At 42.7% G+C, this 22863-nt stretch overlaps 1 protein-coding gene across 1 annotated transcript in view; it reads right to left on the bottom strand.

The window, feature by feature from the left end:
• The window catches only part of UQCC1 (ubiquinol-cytochrome c reductase complex assembly factor 1), a 255738-nt gene that overhangs the window by 110910 nt on the left and 121965 nt on the right, over positions 1-22863 (bottom strand). The window contains exon 7 of the mRNA XM_068263909.1: positions 19436-19544. Within this exon, the coding sequence (XP_068120010.1) occupies positions 19436-19544 (109 nt within the window). The remainder of the gene's footprint in view (positions 1-19435; positions 19545-22863) is intronic.

Raw genomic sequence — 22863 nt, 5'->3', positions numbered from 1 at the left:
GGTCCGGGGGAGGGTGGGAGGACCAAGATGGTTCTGATGCTGTCAATTTTATCTGTAACAAAAAAGCACAAAAAAAGTCCTCGGCTGAAATGAAGGGAGAGATGGATAGTATTAAAAAGTGGTTTGAGATAAAAGGATTGAGAAACGCTCATAAAGGAGAAGAGTACCGGAATTGTTCAGCCACTGCCATAACCTGCCTAAACTGATGTAGGGTACTCTTTGTAGGTTTAGAAAAGCTTGTGCATTTTACGGTCATGCCATCACCATTTCAATAGTTTAATTATCCCACCAGTGGTGACAGTTGGCATGGTGATGACAGCGGAATAGGAAGCATCAGACTTGAGGTCGGAGGAGAACATTTTATGATAGTGAGTGGCTGCTAGGCTAGGTGTGGGTCAGAAAAAGAAGGTAAAGTCAGTGAGGATGCTGTAAGAGCCTAGATATCAATACGGTGGACAGAACTTTAGCTGCAGAACCCTCCTTTAACATACAAAAGGAACATTAAGCCATTGTGCTTACTGAGCTTTCAGACAAAACATCTAGATCGGTGGCTGGAAATTTGCTTTAACTAGGTTTCTCATACGCTGCAGTTTATTGTGCTACCAGATGCCATACCTGCAATGCCAATTAAACTGTCAATTAGCAGCAAAGCTTGGCTGGCATAAGGACAGAATCCCATGCCATTACTTGCTATGAACCGCTGCACTATAGATCCCCCATTTCCTTGTTTGAGTTAGGCTACAATATAACCCCCTTTGTCTCCGAGAGCCTGAACCGTGAACTCCCAGGATTGGTTATACTATGCAGCATCTTAAAGTGGTCCTGAACTCAGAACTTCCTCTCGACTCTAAAAGATAGGCAACAGCAGAATACTTTGTTACAGCTGATACAAAAAACTGTCTACTATATTGTAAAGATCCTGTGTTTACCAATTAAACTCTCTGCCTTAGCAGGCAGCTGACACAGCTGAGGGATCAAATTACAATTTGTGCTTAGACACAGATGAGGGGGAATTAGACAAGCTAAACTCTCTAAATACAAACAGGGTGCATGTCTCTCTTTTTTTCTTCTGTCCTGTGCAAGAGTTCAGGTCCACTTTAAAGGTGAACCACTTGATTATACAGTGGGATGCGAAAGTTTGGGCAACCTTGTTAATCATCATGATTTTCCTGTATAAATCGTTGCTTGTTATGATAAAAAAGTCAGTTAAATATATCATATAGGAGACACACACAGTGATATTTGAGAAGTGAAATTAAGTTTATTGGATTTACAGAACGTTTGCCATCATTATTTAAAAAAAAAAAAAAATTAGGCAGGTGCATAAATTTGGGCACCAGAAAAACGAAATGAAATCAGTATTTAGTAGATCCTCCTTTTGCAGAAATGACAGCCTCTAAACGCTTCCTGTAGGTTCCAATGAGAGTCTGGAGTCTAGTTGAAGGTATTTTGGACCATTCCTCTTTACAAAACATCTCTAGTTCATTCAGGTTTGATGGCTTCTGAGCATGGACAGCTCTCTAACTCACACCCCAGATTTCCAATTATATTCTGGTCTGGGGACTGAGATGGCCATTACAGAATGTTGTACTTCTTCCTCTGCATTAATGCCTTAGTGGATTTTGAGCAGTGTTTAGGGTCATTGTCTTGTTTAAAGATCCAGCCCTGGGGCAGCTTCAGCTTTGTCACGGATTCCCAGACATTGGTCTCCAGAATCTGCTGATACTGAGTGGAATCCATGCATCCCTCAACTGTGACAAGATTCCCAGTCCCTGCACAAGCCCCACAGCATGATGGAACCACCACCATATTGTACAGTAGGTAGGTGTTTTTCCTCCATGCATAATGCCTCTTGCTATGCCCAAATAACTCAATTTTAGTTTCATCAGTCCACAGCACCTTATTCCAAAATTAAGCTGGCTTGTCCAAATGCGCTTTAGCATACCTCAAGCGGCTCTGTTTGTGCTGTAGGCGGAGAAAAGGCTTCCTCTGCATCACTCTCACATACAGCATCTCCTTGTGTAAAGTGCGCCGATTGGTTGAATGATGCACAGTGACTCCATCTGCAGCAAGATGATGTTGTAGATCTTTGGTGCTGGTCTGTGGGTTGGCTCTGACTGTTCTCACCATTTGTCACTTCTGTTTATCCAAAGTGTTTATTGGTCTGCCACTTTGAGCCTTAACTTGAACTGAATAGTTACTTGGTTTGCAGGGAGTAAAAAATGATTTCAATTTTAATCAAATTTGTACAGTACAATAAAATGCATGAATAAAATAATCCTCAAATGACTGTTAAGGAGGATTTTCTCAGATGGATCAACATCAATGACTATAATCTCACATTTACAGGGGACTTTAGTAAAAGCCAAGTGAATTTCCTGGACCTCACTGTGTTTGTAGAAGAATGCAAAATTATCACAAAGACCTACCGCAAACAAGTGGACATTAATAGTTATATAAATATTTATAGCTGCCATCATCTTAAGTGGATATCCAATATACCGCAGGGTCAGTTCCTACGCTTAAAGAGACACTGAAGCGGAAAAATATATATGATATAATGAATTGGTTGTGTACTATGAATAATTACTAGAAGATTAGCAGCAAAGAAAATATTCTCATATTTTTATTTTCAGGTATATAGTGTGTTTTCTAACATTGCATCATTCTCTAATATGTGCAGATTACACAACACTCTGCATTAAAAATCCTTCTTTCAGAGCAGTCTGTGAACTAATGACCTCTCCTCTGGCAGAGATAATAAAAGTCAGAAGACAGCCCTCTCCACGACTTTGAAAGTCGTAGAGATTAATGGCTTTTTTGCATAGAGAACAACTGGAGTTTCTTAACTCTTCCTGTACTGGAAACAATTACACTGATGTATCTGATCTTAATGTTTTATTTCTTAGCTGTGCTACACATACAAATCATAATATCATAATTTTTTTTCCGCTTCAGTGTCTCTTTAAGTGGTTAATAACCATTTCTTATATGTAAAATACATTAATCCTGCGTCAATGGTCAATTATTATACATAAACTGATTAGAGATAAGTATGAACCTTATAACACAAATTAACACCAGAAAAAAAAAATTTATAGGGCATTTTATACTCTGGGAGAAATGTAGTTACCATTTTTTTTTCAGAATATAAAAGACGCTCTTTTTCTCCCCCAAAAGTCAGAGCGTCTTTAATTCGAATGCCCGCTGATACAAACTGCTGCGATGTTGGGGGACTACCTGTATTGTCCCCCATGTCTCCTCTGCTCCCCCTGAATAGATGAAAGCAGTGGCAGCGCATCTCTCACCTAATCCATTGGAGCCCACTGTGATCAGAGACCTCTCCTCTCACTTACGGCTTCCCTAGTGACGGCTTCTGATGAAGAAACGAGCCGGCACTGGGGAACAGTGAGAGAGAGGAGATGTCTTTAATCACTGCGGGCTCTGATGGACGAGGTGAGGCGCGCTGCCATTGCGCTTTCATCTATTCAGGGGGAGTGGAGGAGGACAGAAGGAAAGGGGACACATGGGGGACAGAAGGAGACACAATGAGACAGAGGGGGGCACATGAGGTACAGACAGACACAATAATTGGAGGAGAACATCTACAAGACGCCTCTGGACCATGGACGCACCAGGTTTAGTATATTTTATCCCTGTTTTTTTCCCCTCTAAATCTAGCAGCGTCTTATAGTCCGGAGCGTCTTATATGCTGAAAAATACAGCATATGTATGCATTTTAAATTACGGTATACAATTGTTTGCGATAGTTGTCCTGTTAGTGATGGCAATGGTCTTTCTAAAGAATTACTTGAAATAAATTCACCTTTACTTATAATAAATGGTGACAGAAAGAGAACTTTGCTGCAAGTAAATACATTTGTTCAACTGCGAGGATGATGATCTGTGTATTTCTACAGAACATCCCGTGTTATAGTAAGGGTGCAATTAAGTGCTCTGATTAATGACTCGGGTCTGATGCAGGCAGCCCGTCACACAAGCACATTTTGCTGCTAACAACGGAGAATGGGGATGAAAGCCGTTTTTAGCAGACATCTCAATACTGGGATTTTGTAGCTCTCTCGCAGATGCCGAGCTTCTACTAAGTTGTCTTTACAGGTTTAGACCCTGATGGAAAGCACCAGATGTACAGTGATTCATCATTTCCTGCACTGCACCTGTACAAATGTTGCAGAACTGACATTCATTTTCTCTGGTACGGCTGTGCCACGGGCTGGTAGAGTACCACTCCCTTTCACAGCTGTGAGCCTGCATTCATCGTTTCAGCACCCGGTCAGAAATAGAGCTTTTTCACTCACTTTATTTCCTCCGGCAAAAGTGTGTGGTCAGCAATAGCAATTATTTTCCATTTTAATGACCTGCAAGCATGGCTTTTCAGAAACTGCTGGTCATCCGTGATCAGAATATAAAGATTGTCAGCTCAAACTTTGAGAGACATCTTTATTACGATTCCTAATTTTAAAGTTACTTTATAAGAGCCAAGCAATAAAACCAGGTTTTTAACTTCAGTATAGTTGGATACGCAGTCAGATATTAAAAAACAATTTGGTGTTGTGAACCAAAAGGGTCTCTAATAAAAGCTCTCTTAATGGACAACTGAAATGATAAGGATATGGAGGGGTCATACGTATTTCCTTTTAAGCAATGCCCGTTCCCTGGCTATCCTGCTGATCCTCTGCCTCTGATACCTTAAGCCACATACCCTAAACAAGCATGCAGATCAGGTGTTTCTGACATTAGCTGCATGCTTGTTTCTGGTGTTATTCAGACACTACTGCATCCAAATAGATCAGCAGGGCTGCCAAGCAACTGGCATTTCTTAAAAGGAAATAAATATAGCAGCCTCCACATTCTTCTCACTTCTGTTGTCCTTTAAAGAAAACAGATTAACTCCCGTAGAGGATCACATGACACTTATGTTGGCGAGGTCATTCTTGCTCCCTCGGCAGCACACAGTGCTTTCAGAATAGGCTCTACTAAGTTCCCTTGAGTGCCTAGTGAAGTCCCCTCCAACCCGAAACCACACCTGATCCCACACCATGCTACATCTCCACCAACTACTGTGACACACTCCTTCTGTAATGTCATGAGCCCTCCTGGCCCTTGGTGATGCCTTTACCTGGACTCTGCAACAAAGCTGATGTATCGGTAGGGAGAAGGGAGTAGGTAGTCCATAAAGGCCTCAATTCACTAAGGGCGGTTTGGTTAAATAAAAAAAAAAAAGTGTTGGTAAAATACTGCATCACTTTTTTTTTCTAATTCAGTAAGATTTCCATCTTCGATATATATTCGTTCCAAATTTGGCAATCTTGTCCGGCTGCAAATAATATAGAAACTCGTTATAAGGTCCTCTTTCAGTAACATTTAAACGTATAGAGCTGCTAGGCAGGCCTTTCCTTTCTGTAAATCTTCTAGCTTGAGGTTGGTGTTTAAGTCTTGCTCCCATTTTGTGATATACCTGGGTTTAATGATAGAGATCAAACCTGGGGAGGTAGGACTTTCATAGGATCTATGTTCAACGTGCCCAAGTTTGCAGCAGTCGCTAGAGTAGGGGCCTCTCATATATAGAAAGGCGCCCACACTCGGTACTGCTTCAAACTTAGGCACTTTTTATTGACCTGAGGAAGCAGGCCAGTACCCATGAAATGCGTTGTCTTTTCAGTGAATCAATAAATATATATCTATGTGGTTAGATCTTTTATGGAGGTAAGATCTTTTTACCCCTAAATTATATCTATTAGAGTCATAAGTATTTCTTGGGCACTTTCCACTGTCTTGTCTAGTAGTTACTCCCACTTACTGTGGGGAGTTATTGTATACCACATATATCAGTATTTCAAGGAGAGTGACCGACCAGTGCCTGTACAGTGGGCCTGGGATACCAAGCAGGGACGGTTAATTTCCCGCAGTCTCTGTCGGTGGTTGCAAGAGTGCAACCCACCCTTGCAAGTATATTTTAATACTTCATTTACATTAACCTTCTCAATGATACTGCACCATTGGGCTCCTGGTGTCTCTGTCATTGAAGAACCTTGGAGCTTCAACCACCAGGACGTACCAAAATAAAATGTTCAAAGTTAGACCTGGTGAGGAAAGAGCCTGACTTTTCTATAAAAGCCTTAAGAAAGCTCCGAGCTGGGCATTTGTCTGTTTTCTGTGAGATTATAAGAAAGATTTAATCTGCGTGATTTTAAACCAATCAGAGGGTTCTACTTCAATGAGCAATGGTGGTCCTGCCTACTTTCGCTGGTGCTTGGAGCACGCATCTCCACTCTGATCCATCGATGGTGACATTGTCTAAATATGTCTGCGCAGGTGAAGTGGCCTGTTTGAAGTGCTATGCAGTAAAACTCATTCACAGCACATGTGCATTGCAAGACCATAGAGCATCAGTACTGTTTGATGGTTTTGCTTTATGCAAATGATATTTGCCGATTTGGATTAGTTTGTATACCCTGCCTTATTGGTGGCGTGTTGGCTGTCTTTTCACCGCATACCTCTGGTACTCTTATCCATTGTGGTTCTCTTCTCATGATCAGTGTGATGCACCGCACATCCAAAAATCTCCCCTTTGTGTTTAGCCAGTACTGGCAGTGAGCGTGGTGTGGGTGAGGTGGTTTTGTGTGTGTATAAACATCTTGGAGTGCTCCACAGCAGCTGCATTTTAATGTTTTTAATAGCGTAACTTTGCACTTTATGGAATTGTAAAGCTTCATAAAAGCTCGATATGTCCCAGGTTGTGGCTTTAGCTGTACTTATTTGAATACTTCAGTGTGCATGTCTACAGCTCTGAGCTTCCAAGTAGCAGTAGCCCTAACTGAGCAGGTCTCTGAAAACAGCAGTTTATAAGCATGTTTCAGAGACCTGAAAGATCATACTGGGCTTCTGCCGTGGCAATACATGGGCCCATGTTAGTGTAAATTACTTTTTAGAGGCTAGGTCTTGATCTGCAACTTTTAGAGTTTAAGTGTAAAGGTGGCCGATCTAAATTCTAGCGAAAAATCGTTCGAGCGATCAGAAATTCTGATCGGAAGTGAAATCGTTCACTACACCATCTACAAACCAATCTTTGCTTCCTATCACAACCAACAAGAAAATCCAAATTTTGGTTCAACGAGATTATTTATAACCAATCCGATCAGAATTTCTGATCGCTCAAACGATTTTTCACTTGAAATTGGACCATTAGAGGCCACCTTAAAGGAGTTATCAGGGATTTTTATAGAAAATAAACGCTACTTACCGGGGGCTTCCTCCAGCCCCAAGCTCCCAGGACCTTCCTCGCCGCAGCTCTGCCTTCATTCATTCGCCGGAGCTCCGACCCAGTCCCCAGCGATGACGTCAGACGCAGAACTACTGCGCCTGCGCAGTCCGCTCCGGCCCACGTGGCGGTGATTGACAGCGCCGCTCGCGCAGGCACAGTACAAAGCGACCTGGAGGTCGCTCTGACGTCATCGCCGGGGACCGGGTCGGAGCTCCGGCGAACGGATGAAGGCAGAGCTGCGGCGAGGGAGGTCCTGGGAGCTTGGGGCTGGAGGAAGCTCCCGGTAAGTAGCGTTTATTTTCTATAAAAATCCCTGATAACTCCTTTAAGGATAGTGGCAGATTCTGGCAATAACCAATACAGCAAGAAAAAAAAAATATAGGTGGCTACAGTGAATGCATCTTCCTTTGCCATGATACATTGGGTTTAGGGACACTCATTTTATAATGGTTGAAAGCCACCATGTCTCCAGTAGTCACTTAATGAAAGCCGTGCAGGTATGAAAAGGTGGCTTCATGACACTGGCATCTATGGCAGTTAGGTGAGTGTCCATTAGAGAATTTGGCAGTGTTGCAAGTGTGATATGCCTGATGTGTGTCATTTTGGTCAGCCTATCCATGAGGCATGATGACAGACAACATAATCCCTTTCCATTTTTTCTCATCTAAACTGGAACCTGCAAACTGTAACATGGTTTACACCAATTTAATGCTGACATCTTCCTTGCAGTATTTTGAAAAAAAAAAACAAAAAAAAAAAAACCACAAGTGTGCAGGGAGCAGTAGTAAGTCATGCTGCTGGGAGTATTTCTTGGTGTAAGAGCAAGATTTAAAGAGAGACATGTCCCCTACCCACCTGATACAGGTAGGCTGCTCCTGTGCACCGGCCAGGCTCTTGCTAGTGCTCAGTACTGGCGGAGAAGAGGTGGTGCAGCCTTAAGTTTTAGTGGTCACTGCTAAGTCTGACAAAAACTCGCTTTGAAGGGAACCTAAACTGAGAAGGATATGGATTTTTCCTATTAAAATAATACCAGTTGCCCGACTCTCCTGCTGATCCTGTGTCTCTAATACTTTTAGCCACAGCCCCTCAACAAGCATGCAGATCAGGTGCTCTGACTGAAGTCAGACTGGATTAGCTGCATGCTTGTTTCAGGTGTGTGATTCGGCTACTACTGCAGCCAAAGAGATCAGCAGGACTGACAAGCAACTGGTATTGTTTAAAAGGAAACATCCATATCCCAAGGTTCCCGTTAAATAGCCAATTCTGGAAAGAACAGAGACTTTTAAACCAGCCTAACCTTCAGTTTTTAATGCCCACTAATGGGGAGATCACAGAGGCACACAAACCGACTTATCCCGAGTAGTGCCCTGTGAGCAATGCCCACAGAGACACTAATTATGATGCATCCGCTACTCTGCAAGGAACAGTTCCTCCCGGTACAGGTTGTGTGTATACAGTGAAGCAATCCAACAGTTAAAACATTGGCAAGAAAACATTTTAAAAGTGCAAAAGGTTCCCAATGATAGATAAACAATGACAGGCCTATGAAAACCTCTGGCTACTTCTCTCCTCGATATCAACAAGGCTCTCTTTATTCTGTAACCTTTCAGAAGGGAATGAAAATTACAGCTTTAACCTGGCTCTGCCCTCAAGCATTAGGGAATAAATATGGACAGGGCATGAGAACGGTGGAAAAATACACCTTGGGGTAACACGGTAGCAGCATCACTGGCATTAAGGTTCCATCAGATAAGCCTTTAACGGTACAAATGTCCCAAATCATCACAATTTACTGTGGATGGGTTTTCAACAAAAAAAGAGTGTATGAGAGGAAAAATAATTTCAAAGAAACTAAAAATCCTGAATGAAAGGGCCAAGAAAAGAAAAAGTTACAAATATGACTTGCTTTCTGCTGCTACATTTTGCCAAAAATGACAACATAGTGTAGGATTACCCATCACCCTGCCAACTTTCCTCAATCTGTTACAAAAAACATGGTTCTACTCGCTAGGCCGTCCGCTGCCAGATTCATTAAAAACTCAATTCATTTATTTGCTCTGTTTTGCAGTCGGCGCTAAGTAAAGAAAGAAGGGCTCAGTGTGTGTTGGCCAGAAGGATTGGTAAAGCACTTACACTTGACTATTCATCTGTGATAATTATATTCATTCTGTAATGTTACTAATTGAGTGAAATTCATTGGCTTGTCCGTGACAGCACTTCTCTCTGCCCTTAATATTTTATCTTACACGGACCATACAGGCTTGCATATTCTAGAGCAACATGCCCAGTTCAGGAATCACAAATTGCCACTGTACTGTAAAGCTACTACAGACCGAAGGTTTTTGTAGCACCAAACAATAATTTGGGCAACAGTCTTTACCAACACTCATTGACCTCAACTGCTTCCACTTCAGCAGTCTGCTGTGTTTATTAGGATTACTTCAGTCAACTGCCATTATGTTTCCTGGTGGCGCATCCTGTCCAACCTTTGCCTAAGCGTGCCCACGCACACCATACAATTTTTTACATTTCTTTTCAAGTTTAGATTTAAAAACATTTTGTTCTGATTGGAATATAACATTTGAAAAATCTGACCAATGTACCACACGTGTTCAATCAACTCTGAAAATATTGCCTGTGACTACAATCTTGTAAAAAAACTGGTCAGAAATTTCTGCCACTTCCGATCGAGAGGGGAAATTCGATCTGAATTTTCACCTTGGAAAAAAAAAGAAAAAAAAAAATTACATTTTTCTAGAAAACATTTTTATTGAACTGCTGTAAAATCTGATCATTTTTATTGTATCGTGTGTGTGGCCACTTTTACATAGACAAAAAGAAGAAAACAAGAGTCTTTAGTAGTATACTGTACTAGAGGATCTATCCCAGGGGTGGGCAAACTTTTTGACTCATGGGCCACAACGGGTTCTTCAATTTGACAGAAGATTCGGAAGAAGAGGAGATAGATGGAATGTTTGTATGCACTAAAATAAATAAAATGTAAACGCCATAACATAAAAGGTTTTGGTTTTTAAAAAGGTAGCAAAGCATGAAAACGTAAAGCTTGTTGAACAAACTATTTTCACAATGCATTTGAATGTTTTAAGTATCCCTGAGGCAACCCCAAAGACTCAAACATAGACACCTGAATAATTTCCATAGGAACATCAGACACATTTGTGGCCGCCTGATAGCCTTCATCTTTTTGCTGCAAGCTCCGGTAGTTGTAGCGACTCATCTGAGTTACTGGAGTCCTCCTGTAAAATGACGTCCAGTGAAGGAATCCTGGCTTTTCTGGTAGGGGAACACTTGAAAGCAGCATACACGTTTCTGGAGACTATTATTATTTATTGATAAGACAGTAGTGCTGCGCTCAACATACAACAGTGTTTCCTTATAATATAGCTCAACAGTCTTTAGTGTCCTTGAGCATCCACATAAATCACTTCACCAAAAACAACAGTCCAGCCTTAAGTGTGTATACAGCTCTTCCTCCAATTGTAAGCAATAAAATACGCTCACCAGATCTCGTGGCTGATTAATTATAGTCAGCAGTAATCATATGTAGTACTTCTGTGCCTCGAGATCTGGTGAGCATATTTTATTGCTTACAATTGGAGGAAGAGCCGTATACACACTTAGGCCTGGAACCCACTGAAAACCGCAAACGCAAAACGCAACCGCTAGCGTTTTGTCTGAGCGGTTTGCAAGCGGATTCATGCGCGTTTTTGGTCGTGTTTTGCAACATTGTATTTTTTTCCCCAGCGGGTGCCTAGCGTTTTGCGTTTTGCGTTTTTATCCTGATTGGTCCTGTGAATTATTTTTCATTTTGTTACAGTGTGCTGAACCGCAAAACGCTAGCAAAACCGCTCAGTTTAGGTTTTGCTGAGCGTTTCCGCTAGCGGTTCAATACTTTACATTGAAGCGCTAACGCTCCCAAAATGCTGCATGTCCTGCGTTTGCGTTTCTGAGAAACGCAAACGCTCCTGTGGAAGTTGCCCCATCCATTAACATTAGCCCAGCGTTTTGGCAAACTGCTAGCGTATCGCAGTGCTGCCAAAACGCTGCCAAAAGCGCTCCTGTGGGTTCCAGCCCTTAAGACTGGACTGTTGTTTTTGGTGAAGTGATTTATGTGGATGCTCAAGGACACTAAAGACTGTTGAGCTATATTATAAGGAAACACTGTTGTATGTTGAGCGCAGCACTACTGTCTTATTTTAGTTATAGGGTGGTGATACCAACCCATAGTGCGGCGAACCATTCTGAACAGTGGGGCGATATTTTGAATTTGTATACTTGGAGTAAAGAGGAGCGCACATACCGCTACAACATATTAATATTATTATTTATTGATTTATAAAGCGCCAACATATTACGCAGCGCTGGACATTAGTTTAGGTTACAGATAATATTTAGGGGTGACATACACCAAAATGACAATACAGGAATACAAGAAAAACCAGATCACGCAGCACAGTATGAGTACAAGGTAATGCTTAGTAAGTCACTGGAGGGGAGCATGGAGATTAGGCAAGTTAGGTTCACTCAAATGCATAGCATGGGTGCACAGTAATGAGAGGTGCATGATCAGGTAGGACACAAAAGGAGGAGGACCCTGCCCCAAAGGCTTACAATCTAGAGGGAGAGGTAAGGACACGAAAGAGTTCAGCTGTGGGTTTAGAGCACTTGTGAGGGGTAGTAGGCCAGAGAGAAAAGGTGAGTTTTGAGGGTTTTCTTGAAGATGTTGAAGGAGGGGGCTGCCCTAATGGGTGGAGGTAGGGAGTTCCATAGTGTTGGAGCAGCTCTTGAGAAGTCATGGAGGCGTGCATGGGACTGGGTGATGCGGGGGGCGGTTAGGCGAAGTTCATTGGAAGAGCGTAGTGAGCGGCTAGGTGTGTACCTCTGAGTAAGATCGGAAATGTAGGTTGGACAGGTTTTATGGGCAGATTTGTAGGTCAAACGCAGTATCTTGAATCAAATCACTCCACTGGCTTCCTATCCAGTCCAGAATCCAAGGAGGGGATCTGCCGTGGTTGAGCGATGGGAGCAGTGGATAATTCTGGCTGCCGCATTCATGATGGACTGCAGTGGGGCTGTTCGGGTCATAGGGAGACCAGACAGAAGGGCATTGCAGTAGTCAAGGCGGGAAATTATGAGGGCATGGATGTTGAGTTTGGTGGTGGTAGAGATCAGGAAAGGGCAAATCTTACAGATGTTACGAAGGTGGAAGTTGCAGGACTTTGTGAGGTTTTGGATGTGGGGAGTGAAGGAGAGTGCAGAGTCCAGGGTGACACCCAGACAGCGGGCTTGAGAGGTAGGTCAAATAGTAGTGTGGTTCACAGTGACATGCACATCTGGGAGGTTCATGGATGGCCGGGGTGGTAAGATCATAAATTCCGTTTTGTCTAGATTTCGTTTCAGGAACCTAGCGGACATCCAGGAGGAGATGGCTGATAGGCAGGAGGAGACCTTGTCCATGGTAGTGGTGCATATGTCAGGGGTGTGGAGGTAGATCTGGGTGTCATCTGCATACAGATGATAGTTAAAACCCATGGAGGGGATAACCTTGCCAATGGAGGATGTTTATAGGGTGAACAGTAGGGGGCCAAGGACCGAGCCTTGGGGGACTAAATAGTCATTCTTATACACAGGATGACAAAAACACGGCATAGACTTTCTGTACTCAGCAGATATTTAAAACCTCATCATTAAACCTCAGACCCTTTGTAACAGTTAGCAATGGCTGATGTCAATGTTACTCACCTTAATTCTGCGAAAAAGTGTGGGCACCCCTGCACTAGACAGCAATTACCAGTATAAAACATTTTCCTAGCAGAAAATGGCTCCTGAGAGCAGGAAAGAGATAAATAGGGGAATTTCTCATCATTGAGGGTCACACGGTAGTCACTTCCTGTCTGAGTCAGGACTGAGTCAGCCACTTACATATCTGACTCTTTCAGGCAGAGAAAGAAAAAAATAAGGAACACAGCATAGTTATTTGTGTGCTAGGCACTCTACATGCACATGTCTATCTCATCATGTCACATATCACTTTGGGTATCCTTTAAAGAGTCCCTTTTCCCCATTCTGTTATCACAGGAGGTAAGATACCTCTTATTTTGCTTCTGTGCAGTAACCTTCTCCAGAATATACATACATTGGGAACCTCCCCAATATCCAAAACCACCTTATCACTCCACATAAAAAGTGGTCGCACACTATGTGGTGCTAACCCAATCTAAAAAAAAGGGATTGGTCTCTGATAACAGGTCAGTTAGAGAGTAGAAAACATTTTAGCACCTTACACTCCTTGATTAAGGTCTTGTTTCACTATACAACACAGGTGGAATAGGGCCTTGAAGGAATCATCAGGCAAAGAAGATGAAAGCCAATTTACTTACCCGGGGCTTTCTCCAGCCCTTTGCAGCCGACTGTCCCATGCTGATAGGTCGGTTCGCAGCCACCGGCCCGGGATCCCCGTACGGTGCGGAGGACGACCTTGGGGCTGTCCTTACTATGCCTGCGTGAAGCGCCGCTGTCAATCAAGCCCACATTGTAGGCGGCGTACTGTACAGGCGCAGTAGAGGACGTCTGGCGAGACACCGTGTGGGGACCCCGGGCCGGCGGCTGAGAGCGGAGCTGCGGCGTGGGACATGTCAGCTGCAAGGGGCTGGAGAAAGCCCCAGGTAAGTAAATCGCCTTTCATCTTGTTTGCCTGATGACTCCTTTATTCATGAGCTATGATTAAGGAGCGACTGTAGACTCTGATACGTGTGAGCTGTATTGCCCTGTCCAGTGTCTTCATGTTTGAATAAAAATCTGACTTTTATGGACCAGTTGAGCGGATCATTCCAGGTTTCTTTATTACATTTATGGCCTGGCTGTCCTTGATCCAGCTCCTGGCTAACCGGGTGATGTGGTGAGCGGTGTCCTCTCTCTTTTTTACATATGCATGCAGCAATGAGTTATCGCAATGCAATGCCATGCATACGTAGAAACATCCAACAGTGGAATCTATACACTTCTGATGTCCTTGCGTACCAAGCAATATACACATTGCTAAAATGCACACAGCAACGCTTATAGTAGGAACAAGCCCTCAGTCAGATTTTAGAAAAAATAGTATATTTAAAAGATGATCAAACGCCCGTTACTGTTAGCATTGTACCACTCCATGCAATACAGAGCTGTAAAGCCATTAATCCCCTGCCACTTTTCCTGTGCACCAGAGTTGCAAAATCATTCCTTTAAATACATACACTTCTAAGTTATGCAAGAAGGTCCGGGAACATCGATCAGAAAGATAAGAGGAGAACCAGGTCAAAGCAAAGGAGAGGTCAAAGAAGAGGATGGAACAGTTGAGGTTTAACTAATCTCAGAGCCATTGAGGGCTCGTTTCCACCATAGCGAATCCGCATGCGGCGACGAGATGCGGATTCGCTTGCTACACTGAAGTGGCCGGGGCTGTTTCCACACGTGCGGCGTGCGGGAGCGATTTGGCGGCGGGCCAAATCTGCACGACGGGACCCACAGAATTCGCCTGCGTCGGGAATCCGTGCGAATCGCCGCTAATGTATTTAATAGTAAAAACGCATGCGTTTGTTACATGCGTTTTTACCCGCGATTTCGCACCTTTCTCAATGTTATTTTGCCCTGGCAGTGTCATGGTTAATTTCGCATGGCACCCTGCCATGCGAAATCGCACGCGAAATCGCGGGTAAAAACGCATGCGGAAACGCATCCGCATGCGTTTTTACAAGCGTCGGAATGCCGGCGAAATCGCGTCGCAACAGTGGAAACGGGCCCTGAGAGTCAAATTGAGAAGGTTATTGAGACACTCAAACAGTTCAGTGGTGACTCTTTGTACAAGGCCCGTAATGAATTAAAAAAAAGGAGGGGCGGTCAACGGTGTCGAAAGCAGAGGAGAGGTCAAGGAAGAGGATGGAACAGTTGTGGTTTAACCAGGGCTGTGGAGTCGGAGTCGAGGAGTCGGGAGTAATTTTTGAGTCAGGAAAAAAATGCACCGCCTCTGACTCCTACTCCTAATGAATTTAAACTATAATTAAAATAGAAAAATATGATAAAATGTTCTATTTCTCAGATAATAGTCATCATAAATTTATATATAGAGTAATAGCTCTACTTAGCCCACAAAAATTAAATAAACCAATCAAAAAATGGTTACTTGTGCTGCTTCAATAAAGCAGTCCCCATATTTTTAAAGTGCGATATACATATTGGATTGTGACTGTATATATGACGTGTACACAGGAATCTCTTATATATACTAAATAACATCTATGATGTAAGAATAATGCCTGATGTGTAGCTGTGTCACTAATAGAGATGGTCAATGAGATGGAAATAATTCTGCATTGATGCTGGTTTATGCAAATGTATGCACTCCCTTAACTCATGAAATTAAATAATTTGATATATTGTTAAAATTTGGTTTGGTGACTAAAGTGTACCTGAGACAGATGAAAAGAAAAGTTTTATACATACCTGGGGCTTACTCCAGACCCCTTCAGGCTAATCAGTCCCTCGCTGTCCTCCTCCGCCACCTGGATCTTCTGCAACGAGTCCCGGTAATTCAGCAAGTCAGCGCAGTCTGGCCCGTGTGCTGCTCCCACAGCCAGGAGCGTTCTGCACCTGCACAATAGTGCTGCGCAGGTGTAGTACGCTCGGAGTGTGTGCATACACACTACGCCCGACTGGCTCAAGTACCTGGACTCACAGCAGAAGATCCAGGTGGCAAAGGACGGAGGAGGACAGCGAGGGACTGATTAGCCTGAATGGGGGCTGGAGGAAGCCCCAGGTATGTATAAAACTTTACTTTCATCTGTCTCAGGTTTACCTTGTTACACAGTAGTACTATACTCTACATATGCACTCTCCACAGAGCTGCAGGGAATCCACTGAGAATGTTGTGCACATTGAACACAGTGGTGTTGTCCATCACCAATAAACCTGGTTCAGATTGTACATGAAGAATGTGTAATAGAGGAATAATTGCCTCATTCCCCTGCAGAGTACCTGCACATCACTCTTACATGTACCCACAGTTACATTGCCTAGGGCCTGATAGAGGTTCTTTGTTCCTGTCTGTACCTTCTACAAGTACTCTTACCAGGGACTAGTTTTAGTCTAGGACTAAAAGTATTAGAGGCAGAAGATCTGCCGGAAATCCAGGTAACTGGTATTGTTTAAAAGGGAATAAATATGGCAGCCTCCATATCCATCTTACTCCAGTTGTCTTTTAAATTTCTAAGCGTTGGCAAGTAAGAGATGCATTTCATGTTATATACTTTCAATCAACAAGATTCTAATATGCATATTAGAGCAGTCCGAGTTGGTGGAATCCTAACCTGAGAAGTCGGAGTCGGTGGATTTTTGTACCGACTCCACAGCCTTGGGTTTAACTATTCTCAGAGCCATTGAAAATCAAATCGAGAAGGTTACCGAGACACTCAAACAGTTATTATTTAGTATTTATATAGCGTCAACATCTTCTGCATCGCTTTACAGAGTATATATAGGGTCGTCACTAACTGTCCCTCAGAGGAGCTCACAATCTAATCCCTACCATAGTTTTATGTATATGTATGTATCGTGTAGCTGCTCCGTGGCACACTTTTGGTGGCACTTAATGTGTAAGCCTTCTAATCCAGTATGCCGCATAACCTTGGCATCCAGGCCACAGCACATTCATAGGCGAATTAGGTATCCAACAAACCGTTCATAATGCATTTTTGTTGGCACTTGAGATTTTGTTATAACATTTTTGTGTTTGAGGGAACCCACTACCTCCAGGATAAGCAGCAGGTCGCATTTTTGCATGCACTTCATTTAAGGCAACGACTCACTATATACATTTTACATGATCTGAGGGTGCATTACCTTTTATCAATAGTAAAAGCCTATTGTCCTCATCCTACTCTTCTGTGGTTATAAAGCAGCGGGTTCTAATAATTGTATTTAATGTAAACATGGAGGAAGCCATATTAAATTGCATAGATTTTTTGAATCAGCACATATCTTGAAACCGGAGTGTATGTTATACTTAAATCTCTCCCCATGTGCAAGTCTTTCCTCTGCGCCCAGCTACATATCTGAATAACAAAGACCAGTGTTATCTCGACTATCTAGACTATGAAATTTCAGGTTAAAAACAGAAAAATAGAAGGTCGAGAGAGACAAATAAAATGCAATATGTAAGCCGTTACTTCAGTACCATAGCAACAAATCAGCGTATTTTGTCGCCGCACTTTGGGCACCGCCATAGGTCGTAATGAGAATTGTGGCTATAGCGGTGCTCAATGACCAATTTGGGCACTGGCGATAGCCTGATCTTAAATATAAAAAAAAAAAAAACAAGACAACTCAGAGGGGGAATAGGATTAACACCACCCAGGAGTTTGGCTGCAGCAGAGTGAACTGTCTTTCGGCTTCACCCTGCGCTGAAATTTGGCCATGGCCATTTGTCTCAATCATAGAATCGTTTCACGTTGATTTTTTCAACGTACTGTGTCATTTTCTGTAGAATTGGATCATAAAAATCAGATTGAATGATCGTATCAGACGATACAAATTGTACTGTTTATGAGCACCTTTAAAGTGAACTGGAGCAGATGCTCAGGTCAGAAAGGAAATACTTGCTGAAGAGGAGGAAAGTCTCTGCATCCTATAGAGGATTCCCAGGTCCTTAATGCTCCTGTTAGGCTCCACAGTACCCTCCAGCTGGACGAGGCCGCTCTCCTCTTCAAGCACAAGCGTGGTCGTGCTGCACCTGTGTGAGCACAGCCATGCATGCGCAGTAACATGGTGCTGCTTATGCTACATCCTCTACGGGATCCAGAGGCTTCATCTGCTTAGGTAAGTATTTCCTTTTTGTATTTCCTAAAGGACAACTGAAGCGAGAAGAAACACCAGATCTGCTGCATGTTTGTTCAGGGTCTAAGGCTAAAAGTATGAGATCAACAAAAAAAGCAAGGAAACTGGTATTGCTTAAAAGGAAATAAAAATGGCAGCCTCCATATCCCTCTTGCTTCAATTGTTATTTTGATTCATTATAAAGGGTTCAAATGTACTTGAAGGTAGTAAAGATGGATCCACATTTCTCTCCTTACGCATTTCCTTTATCCAGCTGAAATTGCAGCTGCAGAAACGGTAACAAAACTCATTTAGCGATCTCAACAAGTCTGACATTAGGAACCACAGGAACTTTTTGCCACAGTAAGTTTATGTTCAAAACAAAATGCTGGGTATGTACATAAGACAAGACAAATAACTTTTATATTGTGCTTTTTTCCTGGCGGACTCAAAGCCCTTGAGCTGCAGCCACTAGGACACGCTTTATAGGCAGTAGCAATGTTAGGGAGTCCTAGCCCAAGGACCCCGTACTGAATGGGTTCTGGCTTACTGAACAGGAAGAGTGGAGATTCGAACCCAGGTCGCCTGTGTAAGAAGCAGAGCCCCTTAAAGGGACTCCGAGCAGTGCAGAAACTTTGGAAAGATGCATATCATTTTAAAGCTCTCTTTCTCCTCTTTCTAATGATAGGTAAACCGCTGCCCTACGCCTTTTGGTTTTCGCTATTTTCACGATTGAAATTGCAGCGGCCGCAATTTCAAACGCGAAAATAAAGAAAACTAAAAGGCGTAGGGCAACGATTTAGGTGTCACCAGAAAGAGGAGAAAGAGAGCTTTAAAATGATATCCATCTTTCCATAGTTACATTGCATTACACAGGCCGACTTTTTCTGCTGAATGGAGCTGCTGACACTGGGGAAAGTGTCGTCCTGTGTAATACAATGTAACTATGGAAAGATGGATATCATTTTAAAGCTCTCTTTCGCCTCTTTCTGGCGACACCTAAATCGTCGCTCTACGCCTTTTAGTTTTCTTTATTTTCGCGATTGAAATTGCGGCCGTGGCAAGGCGTATGGCGGCGGTTTATATATCATTGAAAAGAGGAGAAAGAGAGCTTTAAAATGATATGCATCTTTCCATAGTTTCTGCACTGCTCGGAGTCCCTTTAACCATTACACTATTCAGCCATAAATAAGTGAGATTTACAAATCCCTCACATCTTTTTCAGCTGTAAAACAATGGCTAGGTAAACAACATTATCGGAAAGACTAAAGGACTTACCCCCATGACTTTCCCACGTTGTTCAGCATCTTCCCACATAGAGTAGACAATAAATCTGCACATGTACTTTCCCTCTCGTCCTTCTTGCTTCATCCGAACCATACACATCCTAAGAAAACACATTATCTTCAGTCAAGTGCACTTCAACACAGTGTTATTTTAAATAACTCATCTATCGATGACACATACAGTTTTCAAAGAGCTGATGTCAGACGCATCACCACATAAAAGGACACATTTCTTCTTTTGCCTTCCTGTCTAACAGTCTACATGACTGAAGCACCAGGGCGTCTCTGTTTATGCCATGACTGCATTGCAGTATGGGCACATATCATTAACACTAATTTCCCACTATATATATTAAAGTGGGATAAAACTCTGACATAACATTCAATAAAAATGAGTTTCCTACTTTTTATTACCCATAGAGTTATCATATTTGCTTTTGTGTGCAAGTAATATTGTTGTTCTACAAATTCCCAAAGTATAGTTTATCTGCTCTGAAAGCTGCCATTGCATTTTATTGCATAGCGCCTGCATTTATATATTATAAAAAATTAATCTATCTGCCGATCACTTTTCCGCTCTTTCTGCTTCTCAGCTCAGTACAGCTCAGTTTCAGCAGTTTTCTAATGTTTACTACAGGTATCTGACAACGGATTGTAAACAAAAGATAACGTTATCACCTTTTAGGATGCTGCCAGAAGCTGCCCACTGAAGAACAAAGTGCTTTGTTTAATTGCATTGAATGCTTTCTTCTACAATTTTTTTTTTTTGGGGGGGGGGGGGGGGGGGGTATTGGGGAAATTTTGTGCTGTAAATAATCTTTTTGAGCAAACAGGAAATTTTGAGTTTCATACCTTAACACTAGATTTATTCATATAACAACTTTAACATCTGCATTACACTTGTACCTTTTGACTCTAACCATGCACTTAAGGTAGCAATACATGGGTCAACTTTTCCAACAGTTTTAATTACTTTCATGAAATCTGTCGGCAATTTTTCACAGCTACCTATGCAATTAACATCTAAATGATTTTTATTGATCATAAGCATGACTAGAAGCAGCAGAAATAAGGTTGAACAATGCAGAACTGTGATGTCAGTTGATCACTTCAGGTCAGTGAACACTGATAATTTGGACCACAAACTGACCTGTGTATGCCTAGGTTAACTCAACCAAGTCAAACTGCAGATCAGACTTTGCTGAGAATACCTAAACTAAGACTGTAAGCACAAGTCAAAAATATAGGTTGATTCTCTTTGAAACTAAAGACGTAAGAATCCTATCCGTACACTGCATTAGGCATACTCTATAAAATGAACTCCTTTATTTCGGTGAAAGCAGTACCTGTGTTTACATCCTCATTGTCATTCACTTAATGCAAACCTATCTTATGAAAATGCCTGGACAGTAAGGTTGGCCATGAACTATTAGATTTATGGTACACCAAGGTACACATCTCTTCCAAAAGCATAAGTTATCTGCTGGATGCAGTACAAGCCTTTGGTCATTTATCACCCACTCAACTGACAAAATAATGTGCTGCAGAGGATTTTAACACTTTGTGGTCAAAGAAAAAGAAAAGAAAAGTTCTTTGTGGTTAAAGAAAAATACTCTGAAGTCTTCTGACTGAGACGCAGAGAGCTGCACTGGTTGTGTTGTCACATAAAACTGTGTTCCCCAACCCTGTCCTCAAGGCCCACCAACAGTGCATGTTTTGTGGAAATCCACAGAGGTAGTAAATCAGCTCTGCTAAGACACTAAGGGCCATATCCTATTCAAGGTGATAAGTAGCTTGCAGATGCGAGCTACTTATCACCTTGCCATCGCGCGAGGATTACCGGCAAATCCTATTGCCCATATCCTTCGCGCGATGGCCGATCGTTAGGGAGCATTACTCAGGCGAAAGCCTGAGCGATGCTCCCTTTTACCGAGCGATGGGGAGTGAGGTTTACGCTGTGGTGCTGTCCATCAGCACCACGGCCTTACTCCCCACACATGCGCACTCGCCCGCCTAACATCCGCCGCCATCTTCCGCCGCTGCATCTGGGGGTCTCCTTTAATAAGGAGACCCCCAGAGCTCCCAGTCGGGTCGCCGCACAGTTTAGAAGCCCCTGCGCAGCTCTGCAAAGGTTCCCCGTCATACGTACCGCTGCCGATCACCCGCCGCCTGTCGCCGCAAAATCTGTCGTGTAATTACAGTGTATCTAACACTGTAATTACTGTGCGCATAGAAGGAGCCCGGGCAAAGCATCTTTGAATCTGCAGCCGGGCTCCCCATTGGTCCGCTGTCTGAACCAATAAAATGGCTTAGCTTCACGGTGGGAACCAGGCATGTAGAGACCATCCGTGCTTTGCCCGGGCTCCTTCTATGCGCACAGTAATTACAGTGTTAGATACACTGTAATTACACGACGGATTTTGCGTCGAGAGGCGGCGGGTGATCGGATGCGGTACGTATGACGGGGAACCTTTGCAGAGCTGCGCGGGGGCTTCTCTGCTTGCTTACCAAATACCCCCCCCCCAAATTTTATATATATATATATATATATATATATATATATATATATATATATATATATATATATATTTATTATATATTATATATTATATATATATATATATATATATGACGCAGAGACGGTCGGGTTTTATTAGAGGATATATATAGATAGATAGATAGATAGATAGATACACACAGTACAGACCAAAAGTTTGGACACACCTTCTCATTCAAAGAGTTTTCTTTATTTTCATGACTATGAACATTGTAGATTCACACTGAAGGCATCCAAACTATGAATTAACACATGTGGAAGTATAGTACATAACCAAAAAGTGTGAAACAACTGAAAATATGTCATATTCTAGGTTCTTCAAAGTAGCCACCTTTTGCTTAGATTACTGCTTTGCACACTCTTGGCATTCTCTTGAGGAGCTTCAAGAGGTAGTCACCTGAAATGGTCTTCCAACAGTCTTTGAGGTCCCAGAGATGCTTAGCACTTGTAGGCCCTTTTTCCTTCACTCTGTGGTCCAGCTCACCCCAAACCATCTCGATTGGGTTCAGGCCTAGTGACTGTGGAGGCCAGGTCATCTGGCGCAGCACCCCATCACTCTCCTTCCTGGTCAAATAGCCCTTACACAGCCTGGAGGTGTGTTTGGGGGTCATTGTCCTGTTGAAAATAAAATGATGGTCCCACCAAACGCAAAGCAGATGAAATAGCATGCCACTGCAAGATGCTGTGGTAGCCCTGCTGGTTCAGTATGCCTTCAATTTTGAATAAATCCCCAACAGTGTCACCAGCAAAGTTCCCCCACACCATCACACTTCCAAGCTTCACGGTGGGAACCAGGCATGTAGAGACCATCCGTTCACCTTTTCTTTTCACAAAGACATGTTGGTTGGAACCAAAAATCTCAA

The sequence above is a fragment of the Hyperolius riggenbachi genome, chromosome 12, assembly GCF_040937935.1.
Source record: "Hyperolius riggenbachi isolate aHypRig1 chromosome 12, aHypRig1.pri, whole genome shotgun sequence".
Lineage (NCBI taxonomy): Eukaryota > Metazoa > Chordata > Amphibia > Anura > Hyperoliidae > Hyperolius > Hyperolius riggenbachi.
Note: the sequence above shows the minus strand (reverse complement) of the source record. Positions and strands in the feature narration are given on the sequence as shown.